This window comes from Aphis gossypii, chromosome 2 (genome assembly GCF_020184175.1).
Source record: "Aphis gossypii isolate Hap1 chromosome 2, ASM2018417v2, whole genome shotgun sequence".
Taxonomy (NCBI): domain Eukaryota; kingdom Metazoa; phylum Arthropoda; class Insecta; order Hemiptera; family Aphididae; genus Aphis; species Aphis gossypii.
The window spans coordinates 31,979,038-31,997,669 of NC_065531.1; the positions used below are offsets into that span (position 1 = coordinate 31,979,038).

Genomic DNA, 18,632 nt, shown 5'->3' on the forward strand with positions numbered 1-18,632 from the left:
AATATTTTAACATAAATAATTATTATAAGAATTGGTTTTAATATTTATACAGTAAAAATGTATACTACATTAAATATACATATTCTTTTTTAGAATTATATATGGTTAATGACCAAGCTGTCAAAGCAAAATAAAGATCTATTAAAAATTAAAAATAATTTGATAATCTGATCAATAAAATATTTTAAATTAATTTTTTTTTATATTGTTGTTTGATACATGATATTTTTCAATTCAAGTTTGTTTTAATTTGAAATATTTTGATAAAGTATTTGATAATACAGTTTTAAAATCATTTTTGTTAATTATTGTGATTAATATTTGTCATAAAAATGATCAAAATTATTAATAATTACTGTAAAAATTAATTTTTATTTTTAAATACAGTTATACTATTACAATGTTGCTACTTTTAAGTAAATTAATTACTTTGCAAAAATTAAATTTTGAATTTTTTATTCTTGGATGTGAACATTTATATATTAACCTATGTAAAATACTTTGAATATAGTTTTAATTAAAATTGTGTTGTTTTTCTTTTAAAAGGAATATCCAATGGTAAGGAACTACGTCAAAATAAAAATCACTCTAAATGTTTAATCAAAAAAATATTGTTATTATACAATATCCACATTATATTATACTCAATAACATAGTTCTAAATTGTACATAACAAAATATCTAACCCCATATTCCAAAACTATCTTTTATTGTATCTTTGTTTTCTCTCCTTTGACGATTTACAGCACTAGCTTCACCTTTAGCAAGATTTCTATGTCTTACAGCTGCTCTTTCTCTTTTTGCTAATGCTTTTTTCACTCTGTCCCTAATTACTTCTGGTGGTATAGTTGTAGCTGTTGACATACTTCTAACACTATGTATATCTGAATAACATACTTTTGATGATGCAACACTTTCACAATCATCATCTTCACTCAATGATACATATTCTTCAGAATCTGATTTTACATTATCTAGCTTTTCTTGAGCTAGTGGGATAGTAGAATTACCAAGAACTATTGAAGATTCTTCTTTCATTAGTTCAGCTACTCGTTCTGCTAAATGTTCCACTTCATCTTTTTCATTTTCATAAAAATCACTTTCTTCTCCCGATTCTTCTTCGACACTATCGACCATACCCAGTTCATGCAATAAAAATTGATCCATATTTTTTGTAAAACCACTAGCAGATACTTCAACATCTAAAAATTCTTCACGGCTGTTAAAATGAAAATTATATTTTTAAAGTAATTAGTAGAAAATATATAACAATAAAATAATTTTGATTTAGTTTTAAACATTACTTACATAATATCTTCAAACGTTGGATATAAATGGCTCTCATAGTTAAATCGCTTTTTGAAAAATTCTCTAATGCATTTAACATCTCTATCAAAATACCTAAGATAAAAAATAAAGAAGTTCGATTTCATTTTTCTAGATTTTAACAATACATTTTTTTTTTTTATAAAATTAATCATTATTAGGATAAACAATAAATTAATTACCAATAATAATAAGATTGCATTTTTCCAATATTCATATCATGTATGTGATATACATGTAATGAGTATTTATAATATTAAATAATAAATATATCTATCTACATACAGTGGAGTATTTAATACAACTTAAATATCTTGAATTTGAAAAACATTTTAAAAAAATTGTAGTCATAGAAAAAAATGTATATTATTATTTATATAAATATTTCAAAAATACATTACATAACATTTTTATCATAAAAAAAATTGTCAAATAGGTACATTATTTGTGGGTGAATAGAAATAGGTTTACACCTTTCAGGTGTTATATCTCTGGATCTAAAATATGTACAATGCTGTGAATTACATCAAAATTTAGGTCTCACCGTGTACTACATGATAGAAATTTCAATGATTACCTAATTATAAAATTTGAATTTACAAATTTTTTTAAGTGCGATGTTTCTATTCACCCATAGGTATGGGTGAAAAAAACAGCTGCTTAATTTTAATAGAATTTGTTATTTAACCCTAATACGGTTGAATAAAAACAAAATTTTGATATATTAAAAAAAACCGTACAAATTACTTAAATACAGCCTTTATTATATAAAAAACAACATTTTGCATAACCGCGGGGATCTGGTTTGTATACATTTGGCATGTTTCTATTCACCCGGAAAACAAAATGTTTAGATTAAAAAATATATAAAAAATAAGCAATTTATTAAATAAGATTGATAATTATGTTACTTAATTTTCAACATCCATCCCGAAAATGTAAAAAGAAAAATTTGGAGTAATCACATTTTGTTCATAAGAACCATAATGACAGAGTTGATACACATTTTTTGGAGGTAAAATAAATTTTGCTCTTATCAATTTTTTTATCAGCGATTATTATGGAAGTAAAAAATTTTCAATTGAATTCAATTCTTCACAACATAACTAATTTAATACATCAACAAATAACAATAATAGTTATACTTAGATTGTAGTTATTGGTCCATGAAACTTATTTTGAAATTTTGTTTCTATTCACCCACAATTACGGTACCTAACTACTTTAGTGTACAATAGAGTCAAATAAACCTTGCCATTGAGGAGGTACTATTATTTTAAATTTAAATTAAATGAAATAAAAAAAGAGTAATGACTTCTTAATTTTAGGACAAAAACATTGTTCTAATAATAATAAAATTTTAACAAATATTTATACATTTTTTTCTAACAATCATCACCTATTGGGATAGTAAAAGTGCTTTGATATTAAACTTTGTGGTTAATTTTTAGTAATAAATTAGATATGGTTGTTATCTTGGAGGTCCAAAATAAAAAAATTCAGTGTTTTTCAAAACAACCGGGAAAAGTAAAATAAATTTAAAAAACCAGATACTTTTACATCAAAATTTATAAAATCTTTAATCTTTATAGTTTAAGTTTGAAAATTGAATATCAAAGAAGTCATAATTGAACTAAAAATAGGTATACAAACATAATTATTTTTTATAGATATTTGAAATTTAAATTTTGTCAAAATTATACATTTTAATAATGTCAATTATTTTGTTATAATTCAAAAAAATTATTCATAGGGACTAACAACACCTAGCCAAATTATGCATACCTATCTTATACAAATGAATGTTGAATGAAAAACTTAAATACTCACATTTTAGCATTAACATGAGTAACTGACACCATTTGTGGGAAATCAATTACGATTGGTTTTTCCTCATCATTAATCATTATATTAAATTCATTGAAATCGCCATGTATAACTCCGTGTTGAGCAAAACGAACAATTAAATTCATGAGATCATCGTACAAATTTTCCACATTATCAACTTCATAAAGACGACATCTAAATCATTTTAAAAATTAAAACTTGGTATTAAAAAAAATATACAGTAATTTTCTAATATTTAAATATAGAAAAGAAAAATACTCACAAAGGGTGTCCATTTACTAATTCCATAAGCACACAATGTCGATTAACATCAATTGGTTTTGGAACAGGAAAATCTCTTTTAGATAATGCTTCCATATAAGCATACTCTTTTGTAGCTGAAATTCTTGATAAATACAGCCAGCCAGCCTTGTGACGATGTGCATGATAATCTCGTTTTTCTTTTAAATTACGAAAACATGTTCTCCCCAATCTAAATAGTGACAAAAAAATACATAATAATGTAAAATATTAAAATAATTATATTTTATAATTTATTTTATAAATTATAGTTAAATATTCAAATATACCTATGTAATTTTAAACATATTGGTTTATCTTCAGGATCAGCAACAACATAAATATTTGATTCTTTACCAACACCAATCTGATTACCAAATGATGAAATAAGTTGACGAGAAGTAAGTGTTTTCAGTGCCAAATAGTCATAACCAGTATTAGTTAACCTATAACCATCATCTAAATAACAAAAATTCAAAATATATTAACTTTATAATTTTTATTAACATTATAAATATTATTTATGTATAATAACACAACATTATAAAACATTGTTTTATGAATATTAGAAGTTTAATTGATTGTATGTAAACATAAGCTAATAATACATTAACAACTTCTGAAATAATGTAGGTAAGTCATAGACTCTTAAGTGTATAATTTTTAACTAAAAATTGGTAGTGATCCAATGTGTAACCTACTAATTATTTTATTTTATACAATTAAAATCCAATTGACAATAAGTTTATTGTCAGTGGCATATTTTGAGTGATTTATTAACCTGAATAATTAAATTGGATGAAGTATTAACTAAGCTTAAAAATATACCTCAAAAAATTAATTATTTTCGCTAGAGCAATTTGAATACAAATAACCATATCATGATAGACATGAATAAAATACTACACATTGGGCCTTTTTTTTAAGCCAGAGTGTGTCCAGATATGAAGCAACCCCCCTCCCCCACAAAAAAAAGTAGTTATTTGGTATTACATTGATAATTATGTGCACATTGCCTACCTATAGTATACGTCAAACTGAAAGCTAATAAGATAAAATGGGCAAATATTTATTGTAGGCAGTTTAACAGTCCATCAGATTATGTTAGTGTGTGAATAAATGTATGCTAATTATTAAGAAAATTACTATGATTTTAAGTGTCAATAATTTGATAAAAGTGTCTTCTAAATTATATATTTCTATAAAAAAAATTGTTAACAATTATTATATTATTAGTTTTTATAAAATTATAATATTTAGAAAATAGACATAATATATTAATTTATTTATTTATTACTTTTATTACCTAAATATTTTTTTCATCTATATTAATATAAATAAAAAATGCATCAATTAAGTTAAAAGAAAATAACTAAACTGATATAGTTTTAGGAGCATTAAATGTCAAAAAAAAGTACCTAACCAGTCATACTAATCACAGATATACATAACTGACTGTAAACCAGCAACAAAATATTCTGAATAGACAAAAATTATTTTAGTTGCATGTTACTTAAAGAAAATCCAAGAATAATATAAAAATTAAAAACCAATGGTGCTTCTACTTTGCTCACTAGACATCTCCAGGAAGAATGGTGATTTCCTTACATCAAAACAAAGAAACAATCTTGGAATATCTTTGATTATTTCCAATACCTATTTAAAGTATTCTTAACAGGTTATTAGTGCAATATTTGTTTATCTCTCAGATCCACGTGCAACATAGATAACTCTTTCACCTAAAATCAGTTTTTTATGATATTTGAGTAACCTTACGAGGAAAATCACCTATTACAAAAACTATAGAGGAAAATATTTTTGAGGGTATGACATATAGGTTTAATGTTTTATTGTTATTTTATTTTATATTTGACTTTCAAAATAATAAAACAATGTTGTAAATTTAAATGATATTTATATTGTTTTGAGACAATATTTAGACAAATTGATACGTCATACCCTCAAAAATATTCTCTATCATTTTGGTAATAGGTAATTATACTCCAAGATTAATCAAAAATATAAAAAATAATAATAATTCTGCATAAATACATTTTGTCTATGTTGCGTATGGGTCTGACAAAGAAAACAAAACAGTGTGCTGATATACTCTTAAGGTAGGTATCTATTATTTAAATAGATATTTATAAAGGTAATAAGGTGGGTCAAATTACAATAATACATTTTTGACTAAGATGAGTCAAAAATTAAACAATCAATTACCAATTACAATCTAAATTTAGATTCATAAATCAATTTATTACACTTAATTAATAATTTCTATAGGAATTCTTATTGTTTGTACCTAGATATTTCTTTCTAAAGGTAATTCTAAAAATAAGATTTCTAATTTTTAACTACTGTTCAGTTGCTTGTGTGAATCAACATAATGAAACAAACCAAGATACTTACAATGTTTTCCTCTTTCATATGACAACAGTCTATGTTTACAAAGTTCCTTTAAGATTTTGTGAACACCACCATGATGTAGATTTGCAATTGAAGCAGCCAATGAGGCTGGAACTAGTTCGTGGTTTTTCATTCCCATTTCAATCTGTTAAATATATTATATATGATTATGACAATTACCTACATATTTTCATTTAGTTTAGTGTTAACAAGACAATTTTATAAATTTAACTATACTTACAGCAGTTAAAACTCTAAAGTCTTCACGAGTCAAGTAACGCAGCATAGTTACGTTTAACTTCCCCATAATTATAATTTCTTGGGATGTCGTAAGTTATACTAAAACGTCACGAGTTTGCTTTTACCCTTTAGTAATTCGAATGAATATTGTATATTTGTAGTACTATTGATAGTAGGTATCACCGCATCGGTATCCACTTCGTTTGTATTGTAATTTGTAAACGAGTAATGTGTACCTATCAGCTAATACATTACTACAACTTTAGTACTGTGAATAGTGAATAGAATATTAGCACGATACATGGTATTATACATTTATACTACTGCAAACTGCGAAGATCGTGGACCGTGGTGTGAAATGTGAATATTATCAAATTTCATTTATCAATTTAAAAAGATATTTCAATGATTCTCAGATTCTGTATTCTAATCACAAGCCATAACGTGAAAAACGGGTATTGAAGAACATAACCTTAAAATTTAGTTGGATTCTTTGGTGATTGCTTACAATGCATAACAATGATAACAATGTTTATAGCATTTATGCGTTATTGGTATACAAAAATTACAAAGTATAAATTATAAATTATAGTATAATATAGTTTATTTTGTTTTTAGTTAAAGTATTATAACTATTTAAAAAAAAAAAAAAAACAATAATAATGCCTTATGCTAATCAACCTTCCGTGCATATATCTGAACTGACTACTGACTCAATTAAATTTCAAATTGAAGACACTGATCTTAGCGTTGCAAATAGCTTACGTAGAGTTTTCATCGCCGAAACGCCGACATTAGCCATCGATTGGGTTCAGTTGGATTCTAATTCTACAGTGTTAAGTGACGAGTTTATAGCATCTCGTATTGGTCTCATACCATTGACATCTGATGAAATAGTCGACCGCCTACAGTACTCCAGAGATTGCACATGCTCAGACTTCTGTCACGACTGCAGTGTTGAGTTTAACTTGAATGTCAAATGTTCAGAAGAGATGACAAGACATGTAACTACTGCAGATTTGGTTAGCAATAATCCACGTGTAGTACCCGTTACTTCAAGAAACCAAGATAGTGATATTAATGAATACGGAGAAAAAGATGATATACTTATTGTCAAATTGCGTAAAGGACAAGAATTAAAAATTAGAGCATTTGCTAAAAAAGGATTTGGCAAAGAGCATGCTAAATGGAATCCAACTACAGGTGTAAGCTTTGAATATGATCCAGACAACACAATGCGACACACATTATTCCCTAAGCCAGATGAATGGCCTAAAAGTGAATATTCAGAACTCAATGAAGATCAGCATGAAGGACAATATAACTGGAGAGCAAAACCAAATAAGTTTTTTTTCAATGTAGAAAGCTGTGGATCATTAAAGCCTGAAAATATTGTTCTAATGGGAGTTGCTGCGCTCAAAAACAAATTGTCAAACCTTCAAACACAATTCACACAAGAAATGGATGCACTCGCTATAAATTAATTTTGATTTATATGTTTAAATTTAATAGTTTCTAGTGTTTACTACACTCAAAAAAAATCTTTAATTGTAATACTTATATTTTTAAAATTAAAATTAAAAATATTAATATATTACCTAATATTATTATTGTACTATCCTGGACTTGGAAAAAAAAATTATTTTAATATAATATTAATATTAATTGAAATTGAAAATAAATTATGATTTATACTATACTTTTATAGTTTATTTTATTATTTTTCGTTTCTCTCATGTAAAATTGATATTTTTAAAATACTATAGTAAAATCAATCATAATATTTATTAAGATATAGAAGTATAAATATTTTCATACTTCCTAACAGCAGAATTTAAATATAACAATTGCATAAACAAATAAATATCAATTACCCTCTTTAAAAATTAATCATTAAATTTAAAACTAAAAGCTTGTAATATTAAATTTTCCATCTTGAAAGACCACCCTCCACTTAAAAAAAAAATTAAAAACAATAACACAACATCAAAGTTATTAAACTTGGAGGTTGGTTTTTAATAGCAAATTTAATTTATTTGGTACCTAATTTGAAAATTCAAAAGTAAAAAATTATCTAGAAAATGGATAATAATCCAGAAAAGCAAAAACTTAAATTAGAAAAAATGGGAATTTTTACCTACAACAAATTGTTAGCTAAATAGGTTTCATTTTTCTTGTAATTTAAAAAATAAAACGGCTACCTACATAAATGTAAATATTTTAAATTTTAGATATATTTTTTTTGCACTTTAAAAGTTAACTTTTTTATAAATGAAAAACCTTAAAAAAATAAATGTAAGATTACTCTTAAATTGTTATTCCAATAAATAAAAAGTATCAAAACTACATGACACCAATTTTATCAATTTAATGAATTCAAAGTTCAAAGTTTTACAAAATTCATAAATGTTTTTTTTAAGTTCAAAAGTTTTAGAAAAATTGATACAAGTTCCTTACACCAACATTTAAAAAAGTAACTTAAATTCAAAATAAATAATAATCTTTATCAATTATATGGGTGGTAGAAGTTGAAATTTTGATGACATTTTTTATTCCAAATTTCCAATAATTAATAAAGATAAATCCTCAACTAATATTTGTTATATTGAGATATTAATATATTATATTATATACATATATTTTTCAAAAAACATAATTAATTCCTATTATAGGTATACCTACTTTAGAGTTTAGACTAATATAATTTGTATAATTAAGGTATAGGTACTTACTTCTTCAAACCTCGGAGCACGACCTTCCTAACTCACACGGTGTACACTACCGCATCAAAGTCTTTAATTCCTATTTAAGTTAATGATTATAATAAGCTAATAAAATGAGAAATAAGGAAGATAAGATGGAAATGTGACTTCGGGAACGTCAAGTGGCAAGCCGACTCAAGATTCAAAAAGACGGAATCTAATGGAAGAACCGAAGAACGTAAAGTAATTTTAACGCTATTCCCTCCCTACGATGTAGACGGTTCATAAAGGAATAAAAATGTAGTACCAAATACCTGAAGTACTAATAATAATTAGTATATAGTACATCAACCACAACCAAAAGTATTACAAGTAAATGTTAATAATTTGTTTCTTTACTATAATCTTTAATGTTTTTATCAGCTTCCATGCAGTGCTTTCACTAAGATTTTCCATTCATTTTGTCCATTCCAGACTTCAGTACTACTAATTCATCGACAACTCTTAAATCTTGCATCACTCAATCTAGACACTGCGTCATCGCTGTCTAGGTCTTCCACTATAAGTCGTCAACAGGGTAAATTCTTGCAAATTACTTTATTTCGTTATATTTCCATCAGCTATAAATAAAAAAATATATTAAAAATTCCTGGTAATGAAAAAATATTTTTTTTAGATTAAATATTTATATGATAATTTTACTAATAATGTAAAAAATGTCCTATACATATTACTTAGTCGTGGATACTATAGTTATTATTATAAGTATCTACGTGACATGGAATTAAGTTGAAAAAAATACACTTATTAAAAATTCTTGTTAAAAATAGTAAATTTGTTCACAATTCATACTATATAATAACTGCGTGGTCTTGTACTTTTATCTTAAATTTTGATCTTAGCTGTACCTTGAAGTCTTGGGTGAAACCTTGTAATCAGAGTACCTAATAATACAGTTTCTAGTAATCTAGACGATCTATTGTGAATAACTTAAAATTATTATTTATAAATAAGTTAATAAGTATATATTTTGAACATTTCATAGATATAAAAATAATAATAAACATAATGAAAAAAATTTTTTTTTATTACAAAAAAATAACTAAAATCATTGATTTTCTTCTTAAATATATCCGACCATGTCAACATTTAAACTAGAAATGTCCAATGTCGCAACTACCGTGTGTGCAAAGTGTGCATTCCACATTGGCCCCCAAACCGTTATAGCCAGTTACCTATAGACCCTACACCATCGATAAAATCATTGGAGTAACAAGAAATTTTTCTTAAATTGGAAGTAGAATTTTAGTAGAAAACTGTAAACTTTATCACTACCAAAAAAAACCTACTTTTTGAAGAAATATTTAGACCCCAAATTAAGACTCGCACACCAGTGACTATAATAGTCACTTGAGGCACTGGAGATGTTTATAAAAAAAGTTAGATATGCAAAATAATTTGTAATTTAGTATTTATTTTGGTTTCTGCAAAAACAATTTATAAGGAATTATTTTATTAAATTAACAAAACAATTTGTAAATTTTCATAAATGATAAAATTCAGCGAATAAATTAACTTTATAATGATGTGTATTTTTTGTCTGAAGACACTTTTTAAAATAGAAAAACGCTTTGATTTTCAATGTCAGTATATTTACTGGTAATGATTAATTGGATGTCAAAACTAAAAATCCCCAACACCTAGTACCTACTTATTTTAATTATTAGGGGGAGGTAAAATCACTCAGGATTTTTTACATAAAATTAGAATTTAATGATATTGATTCTCTATTAAACTGTAAATACCTATTATTCATAAACAAATAATCATATAGATACACGAAATTTACAATAAATGTTGAGTTCTTATGAGTTATGACTGGAACAAAATAAAAGTTAGTGTTATTTCACATCATTTATAATGTGCTAATTTTGAAGGAATTGGATATTCACGCGAAAATAATGATTTTCATTTTTGTTGAAATTGAATATTAAATAGGTACATTGGAATGTACTTGAAATGTCGAACACATTTTTTTATAATGAAATCTCTCTTAATGGACAACTCTAGTCTCTAATTAGTGGACACTTCTCAATAACAAACTATATAAATAATCGGGATAATTTATTATACTTACCGAGAAACACGAACCTTTTGTACATAGTATTAATTCTATATTTCCTATAAACACATTTATCTTAATGTATATAATTGAATGAAATTTATGAATACAATAAATGTTATAATTAGTATAGCTATTATAGACAATTATAGTAGGTATTTAATATTTTCTATAAATTATATGTTTTAAAATATTCTGACTGTTTTTAGCTATTCATAGAATGATATTTTTTTAGTTTAATTTCAGTACATTAAACATGTGGAGTACATTTTTAACAGACACAGATCAGTTTAAATTACTAAGAATATGAAGGATAAAAAGTAGATAACTCGTTCAACACATATAAATCAAAAATATTCTAAGAAAATCAATCTCCTTAATTATCTTTATATTATATATCTACTTGGCTACTTCATAGCTTAATAAAAAATTAGGTATTTTACATTATCTACCTATATCTATATATTATATATATTTATTGCATAGCATCAAAAATTTTTTTGTAAATAGGTACCTATAAAAGATTACTTTTTAACATCAGAGTATGATACAATATTGCTTCATATTGATTGTCTGGAATGTGAAATTTCGTACAATTATCATCATATTTTATACATTGATATGTTTTCAAAATCAAACTATATTAAAGATTAAACATGTTTAACATAGCGAATAGCGATACAGACTGTTATATATTTATATGGAATATATTATTATTATAATAGATTATAGTCTACACATTATTCTATATTGATGTATAATATATACGTATGTCATACATAGGGCTAAATAAGAAACTATATAGCTACATATTATAGACAGTATCATTTCAAATGCCAATAAGTCATACTATCAACTATGTAAAATTTAATATAGTTAAATCAAAGATAATCTTAATATATAAGCCATAATTTACTGTGGTCATGTCAATAAAAATAGATAGAACTAAAATATAATTCAGTAGGCAGATATCTAAATTTAACTACGGACTATATAAGTATAGAGACATAGTTAACCATTGATTATAATAGGTTTACTGTGAATGTCTACCGTATAGATAATCATGGTATTAATGTATATAGTAATATACCTATTGCTCAGTAATTTAGATCAGTTTCAAATGTTGTTTATGAAATAATATTGTTGAAGAGAATAATATGAAATCAACATTTTAGAGTTATGCATTCTTTGAACCAAGTTTTTATGCTGCCCAGTTGTGTTTGATAAGATAAGGATAAATAAATATATACACGTTTGACGTTTTTACATAAAATTATACTTAGGTACCTACATGATATTTTTATATGTTTGCCCATTATTCAGTTATGTAGCCATATGTATAGGATGTACTATGTAGATAATAAAATATGTATTAACTATTAATATATACAACCAAAATAGAATATTTTTTATTCGAGTGATATTTTTATTACAACTTATAAAATATATAATATAAACTATGCATAGATAGGCTTATACGTTACGTATGATGATTTATGTTTATTGATGAGTCTCTTTTTTCCTTTAATAATAAATTTGTTGTAATGTGAACTTTAAATACCTTTACTTATGAGTCATATTTTCAGTTGTAGGTTATATATTTTATGCTATTTTTGATAATATTTAAAGATAATCTTGAGACAAATCAAACTTTTTTTTTAACAAACATTTTTTTACTGTAATTGTGCGCTAGTTTTTTCAAAAATTTTAATGTGTCCAAATAAAAATTCATTAAAGTAGAATGTGAGTTATTAGAAGTATATTAGAGATCTGAACATATTTTGTCAATTGGACATTATTATAAAACCAATAAGTACAATATATAACGCACTGCTCAAAATCTAAAAAAAAATTCGTACCAAAATAACCCTTAAATTGTAAAAAAATTTAAATGTAAAATATGGTCATTTTAAGCTCGATCAAAAAACTTGAAAATTGAAAAGGTAAAAGGTTATTATTAAGTTAACCCAAGTACCAATAGCTTTATGATACCTATATAAAATACAGTAAATTATATGTTTAAATATATATATATATATATAACTTGTCAGGTTAAATACGCCTCCCCTCTCTCGATATGGCTATTATTAGTGTTATATACACTGTATGTCTATATAATATATCTAGCCACGTTTATACGGCTAAGCCAAATTCTACTGTGTTGACCTTTCCCATTCCCATTCTTATTTACTTTCTTTCAAGTTTCCACCCATTCATCTTAAACGCTTTCCATACTGAGAAAACTTAGTACGACACTTCGATCTCAAGAATATTTTGTTTAAATGTTCATCCCCCTAAGTTTCAAAATTTTCTTCCCCTAGAGCCTTATTGGCTATAATATCATATCTAACCATACATTCTCCTTATAAATTCTCATAAACTTCTATCTTATTTACTCTTTAATTTTATGCTACTGAGTACTGAGACTAATAAAAATAAAAATAAAAAATTATAATTTTGTTATTTTTAGTTAGAAAGTACATCTTTAGTATGTTTTTATAATATTAACTTTTGAGATAACTATCCTGAAACAACATTTTTTCAATTCCCATCATCTTAACCAATTACAAACTTGATTCATAAAATTCAGAAAAAATATGAATGAATTAAAGTCCTCCTACATAATCATTAAATATTATACCCTCGTTATTACTATCCTGTCTTTAACAATAACAGATATATACCAACTGACAAATCCGTAAAATATCTTGAGATTCATCTAGTCTAGATAGACGATTCACATGGAAACTCACATTAAAATTAAATCTTTAAATCATAAAATTCATCAATTATGCTCTTTACAAAATCCTAAAATATCACTGCAAAAAAAAATATTAACTATGTACAAACTACTCACTTTGGCTTCTTATGGAATTCAATTTTGAGGAACATCTAAAAACTTAGATTTAAGAATTAAACAATCTTTACGATCAGTATCCTTCAGAATAATAATCAATGACTAATGAGTCTTGGTATTTTAGTAGGTAATCGAACCCGGCATAATCATACGTATAAAATACGGATCATTGATGCAAGGTTCTCATAATTATTTATTATTAACAAAAAAACTCGACCAAACCACTGCAAATGGTTATTAACAATTTTAAAATACCTAGCATGTTTGTAGACATGTTTATTTTTTGTCCACAAATATTAATTACTAAAAATTTCATTCAAGTAAATTCTAAGGGATGGCAATCATAAAAAGTATACACCTATTCAAAATTTATCACCCATCCACAATGCTGCATCCGAATTACATGCTACCTCTTAGAGAAGTATGTCCATATTGCATGCCGCTACATGCACCCACAAGCTTATTTACCTATACGAACTACTAGAAATTATTTATTCCTAAATAAAACAATTTGTCAATATAATGCGGAAAAAATATTTTAATCAATCTTCTTTTTGATTGTTTTCTTATATAATATAATTAGTAAATACCTATACCAAGTATTAACGTTGATTTCACTTAATTTTAAATATATCTCTATACATTACGACATTTCTATACAGTAATATACCTACGTTTGAACCTATTATGATTAAAATTTTAACTTTTGGCTGATCAAATAAGTAAGTACTTAGTATCTATCTATACATATATGACTATTATATTCCAAGATCTTTAAATATAACATAATAGCTAGTAGATACCCAAAATTATATTTTTAAAAATACTGCTACAAAGGTTTTCTATAGTTTGAAGCTTCCATATCTACTGATTAGTGATTAGAAAATAGAAATGAAAAATTATATTAATAAAAAAAAAAAAAATGATATGTAACTAATAAAAAGATTAATTTATATTTTTATAAATATTGTCAGTACAGAGATTGGTTGGCATAGAAGCATACCGAAATATAGTGGTCAATCAGCTATGTTCCTGGAACCTGTAATCTGTTATTTGGTTTATTTTTTCTTTGTGAAACTATGATCGATCTAAAAACTAATTGAAATTATATTTTTGATGACTTTTAAATGTCAGCCATTAATGATACGACCATGAACCGTAATATCGCTATAACAGGCACCTGGCACATGTCACACACAATATTACCTATATAGGAATTAGCATCACATATTTTATCTACAATAAGTAATAATAATGATATTATTCATTTTTCAAACTATTAGTAATAAACTTCTTTATAAGTGTGGTCTGTGTCATAAAGTTATTTTTTGAATAAGTTATCGAATTCGAAATCGTATTAATTTCATTTTGTCCGTGACGACTAACAAAACGTGTAATTTTTTTAAATTTAACAAGCAACACGTGCATATAACTGCTGTTGCGTACTAATTTTTTTATTGACTATTACCTATTAATAAGTGTACAAATAAATATAAAATGTCTAAAATCAATAAAAAAAAAAAAACTCCCACTTAAGATCAATTATTAGTAACTCCAGATACATATATTAACTAACAAAAATTATGACTGAAAAATCCCCTCTGTTATATAATATATAATATATTATATATATAAAAAAAAAATATAGTGCCACTTCTTATTATGTAGTAAAAATTCATAAATGAAAGTATCACTTATGAATTATGACTAATGAATGATACTAATTTTTTCAATTATTTATGTAAAAATGTAATAACTAACAAAAAACATGCTAATTGTGTATTACAATAATGTATATGATATGCCTAATTGAATAAAAAAAAATAATACAATAATTACGATAAAAAATATATGTATTATAGATATTAGATAAATATAAATATAATTGACCTGTATATAATCAACATATATTCATTTTTTACGTATAAGCTATAAGTAGAAGTAGAAGACACTTTTTTTTTAAAATTAAAAATATATTTTATATTTTGTATTTTAAATAGACACCTATTTTTGTGTATCTTATGTATATTATTAAATAAAACAAATTACCTAAATTTAAAATTACAAGATTAATAATCAGTATTTTTTAAATTATTTATGTCAGTTCTACATCAAAATAGCAACAAAAAAAGAAAATTTGAGCGAAAATTAATTCCGAACATAAATTGTAACATAACCTACTGCTGTAAATTATAGGTGCCACTGGGACACTATTATGAGTGTGTTAAATTTAAATTTAAAATGTTTATAAAAAATAATAATTGTCATTTATATTTCTTAGATCTAAGAATGAACTATAAATTACCTATATCTTGTTTTAAATTTTGAAAAATATTAAGCCAGCAACTAATTTGACATTAACATTAAATTGATTAAAAAAAACTAAAAATATTTAAAATTTCTCACCCCTGTAAATAATATTTAATTCATAAATAGTTTTCACTTTGTAGTAATATATCTATTTCCTGTTAAACCACTATTCATTATAGACACGCGTGCATAATAGAAGATAGTGATTAAATCTTTTATTTATGTTCATATAGAATATATTTTATATTAGCATTTTGCAGTAATATAATTTTAAAAAATATATTGAATGTTTTTAAGCTATTTATTTGAATTTTGATATAATTTAACTAATTTAATAAATTAATTTGATTTTTTAAATGTTGAACATTTTTTCTTATAACCAGATAACCTATAGGTTATTATTTTGATTTTTGTTTATGCTATTTTCATTTCTTAATTAAAAAAACTTAAACAATTAGTACGACTAGTACGAGTTTTCATAAATTTTTTACAGAAGCTTAAAAATACCTATCAAAAATACATATTTATTTTTCATATACGTTATAAATTCAAATTTTTATAGATTCGAAACTTTCAGTATTGTGAATTTATTTTTTATACAAAATAAAACAATTCGAAATTGTTAGCTTAATTTTAAACCATTTGCCTATATTTTTATACTACGAATCTATTCAAAGTTTTATACTTACCAATCTATATTATTCGGTATTTCGTATATATGTTTCCAATACCTTGAGTGATGTGATTTTATTGGTAAACACTAAACATTAATAGTAGTTTCACATCAATATCTTGTTATTATTATTATTCATATCTTGTTACCTGTTGGTAAATTATAAGAAAATGCTATAATATAATAATATACCTAATTCAAACAAAATATTTTTGAAAATATAGATGTTAATAAGTAATAATGGCTTAGTTCAAAATTTAATACATTCCTATCATTGAATTAAAATGTAATATTATATATTATCCATGATATATTGATATAATATTATCCATTACCATAAATTACTATACACTCATAATGTACTATAGTAAAATTTTACTTCTGCCATTTTTATTCGTTATTTTCAGTAGCGCTAATGTTTTTAGTTCACTGGGATATAAATATAGGTATATACCTATTTCAGTATGTACCCCAAAATTATGTTGCCACATACTAGGTATTTTAAATTTTTAAGCTTGAAACTGTGATATTATAGAGAATAGAGATTAAATGGGACATTTACTTTGTTTGAAAGTCGACATATCGGAGACAATAATCATTATTGTCGTTTAGGTACCTGTGTAACTAAATAAGTATAATATTTAATTTATTACTAAGCAGTTGACAATTTTTTATCGTATGTATTAATATTATAATTTAAAATATATAATCAACAGAGAATGGAATGTAATATATATTTTATTTATATTGCATAATATAATTAGATAGGTATTTTAACTTCATGTCATTAAACACATTGATTATGTTGTACATGGTTTTTACGATGTAATTGATTTTTAAATTTGTTATTAGTTGAATTTTAATGCACGACAAGCGTTATTTTTTATTATAAACGTTTTAAATAACGTACCTGTTATTAAATACTAGATTGGTATAAATGGTTAAATTGTTAATACGTAACATAATATGAATATTTTTTTGGTTGTTTTTGTGTTTCTGCCTACTCATTTTTCACTAGCGAAGTAGCAAATAAAGATAAGTATGACGTTATTACTTAGCACTATTTAGCAGGTACCGAGTAATTATTTTAATATTTATGAATTGTAGTATTTTTTAGTACAAAGATTAAATCGACCTATTTATGACTTTGAGTTTATAAATATTACACGATGTCTGCAAATATTGCTAATATCGACATGATATCCTGCGAAATATCGAATTAAATTGTCGCCGAACGCTGATTAATATTTTTTTATTTTTATACTGCGTCTCCGTATTTAGTAACTGTATATTAAATATTAATGTGTTGTGCGCTCTTCAGTCCCTACAATATATTTAGCACCAATATAATTGCTGTCCGTTGCGCAACGCTTAAATTAGTAACATTAAAACTGAACATTTTTGTTTACTTTAAATCATAAAAAAAAGAAAACAGCAGTATAAATAAGTAAGTTTGTCGAAAGTCGTTACCTACGTCATATTAAAATGTTAATTCAATTTTATATCACCTACTAACATTAAACACAATATTATAGTTTAAATAATAAAATACTAAATAGTCAAGTAAAATATAGCAAAAACTAAAAATGTATTAAATCCTCAATCCCTCCTATTTTTTTTACCTACGTAAGTAAAACTAAAAAATGTAATCTCCGAGCAGAACTGTTTTGTTCCCATGTAGGCACAATAAATGAATAAATGATCACCACTCGCAACTATAAATAAGTGTACATTGTTATAATTACAGTCTTAAGTAGAAGCTGTCAACTTCTAGTTGTCCGACCACTGATTCCGACCTTATCTTCTATAAGACCATTTTTGTATCACACTATTGTCGCTTGTGATTAAATTGTGAATCACGGCGGT

General features: G+C 24.8%; 2 protein-coding genes and 1 long non-coding RNA gene across 3 annotated transcripts; 1 reads left to right on the top strand and 2 right to left on the bottom strand.

Annotated features, from left to right (window-relative positions):
- Positions 1-593: 593 nt before the first annotated feature.
- Positions 594-6,482, bottom strand: LOC114119819 (serine/threonine-protein kinase RIO2). The gene is made up of 7 exons (XM_027981530.2): positions 6,104-6,482; positions 5,866-6,007; positions 3,744-3,912; positions 3,437-3,646; positions 3,157-3,348; positions 1,309-1,401; positions 594-1,219 (listed from the first exon to the last, which is right to left on the bottom strand). Exons 1-7 carry the CDS (start codon positions 6,167-6,169, stop codon positions 682-684), a joined length of 1,410 nt encoding a protein of 469 aa, XP_027837331.1. The 5' UTR covers positions 6,170-6,482; the 3' UTR covers positions 594-681.
- A 146-nt stretch (positions 6,483-6,628) lies between these two features.
- On the top strand, positions 6,629-7,801 carry LOC114119820 (DNA-directed RNA polymerase II subunit RPB3-like). Its single transcript, XM_027981531.2, has one exon. The coding sequence runs from the start codon at positions 6,765-6,767 to the stop codon at positions 7,584-7,586; it is 822 nt and encodes a 273-aa protein (XP_027837332.1). The 5' UTR covers positions 6,629-6,764; the 3' UTR covers positions 7,587-7,801.
- A 1,440-nt stretch (positions 7,802-9,241) lies between these two features.
- Positions 9,242-18,517, bottom strand: LOC126550519 (uncharacterized). The gene is made up of 3 exons (XR_007604643.1): positions 18,393-18,517; positions 16,783-16,915; positions 9,242-9,424 (listed from the first exon to the last, which is right to left on the bottom strand). It is a non-coding gene; the product is annotated as an uncharacterized LOC126550519 (long non-coding RNA).
- Between the last annotated feature and the right edge of the window lie 115 nt (positions 18,518-18,632).

What these genes read in the sequence shown, in the direction of transcription:
- LOC114119819 (XM_027981530.2), bottom strand. Translation starts at nt 6,169, where the DNA reads ATGGGGAAGTTAAACGTAACTATGCTGCGTTACTTGACTCGTGAAGAC. An exon ending in ATATGTTTAAAATTACATAG is followed by an intron (nt 3,647 to 3,743) that starts GTATATTTGAAT and finishes GTCACTATTTAG; the next exon opens with ATTGGGGAGAACATGTTTTC. An exon ending in TTAGTAAATGGACACCCTTT is followed by an intron (nt 3,349 to 3,436) that starts GTGAGTATTTTT and finishes AAAATGATTTAG; the next exon opens with ATGTCGTCTTTATGAAGTTG.
- LOC114119820 (XM_027981531.2), top strand. Translation starts at nt 6,765, where the DNA reads ATGCCTTATGCTAATCAACCTTCCGTGCATATATCTGAACTGACTACT.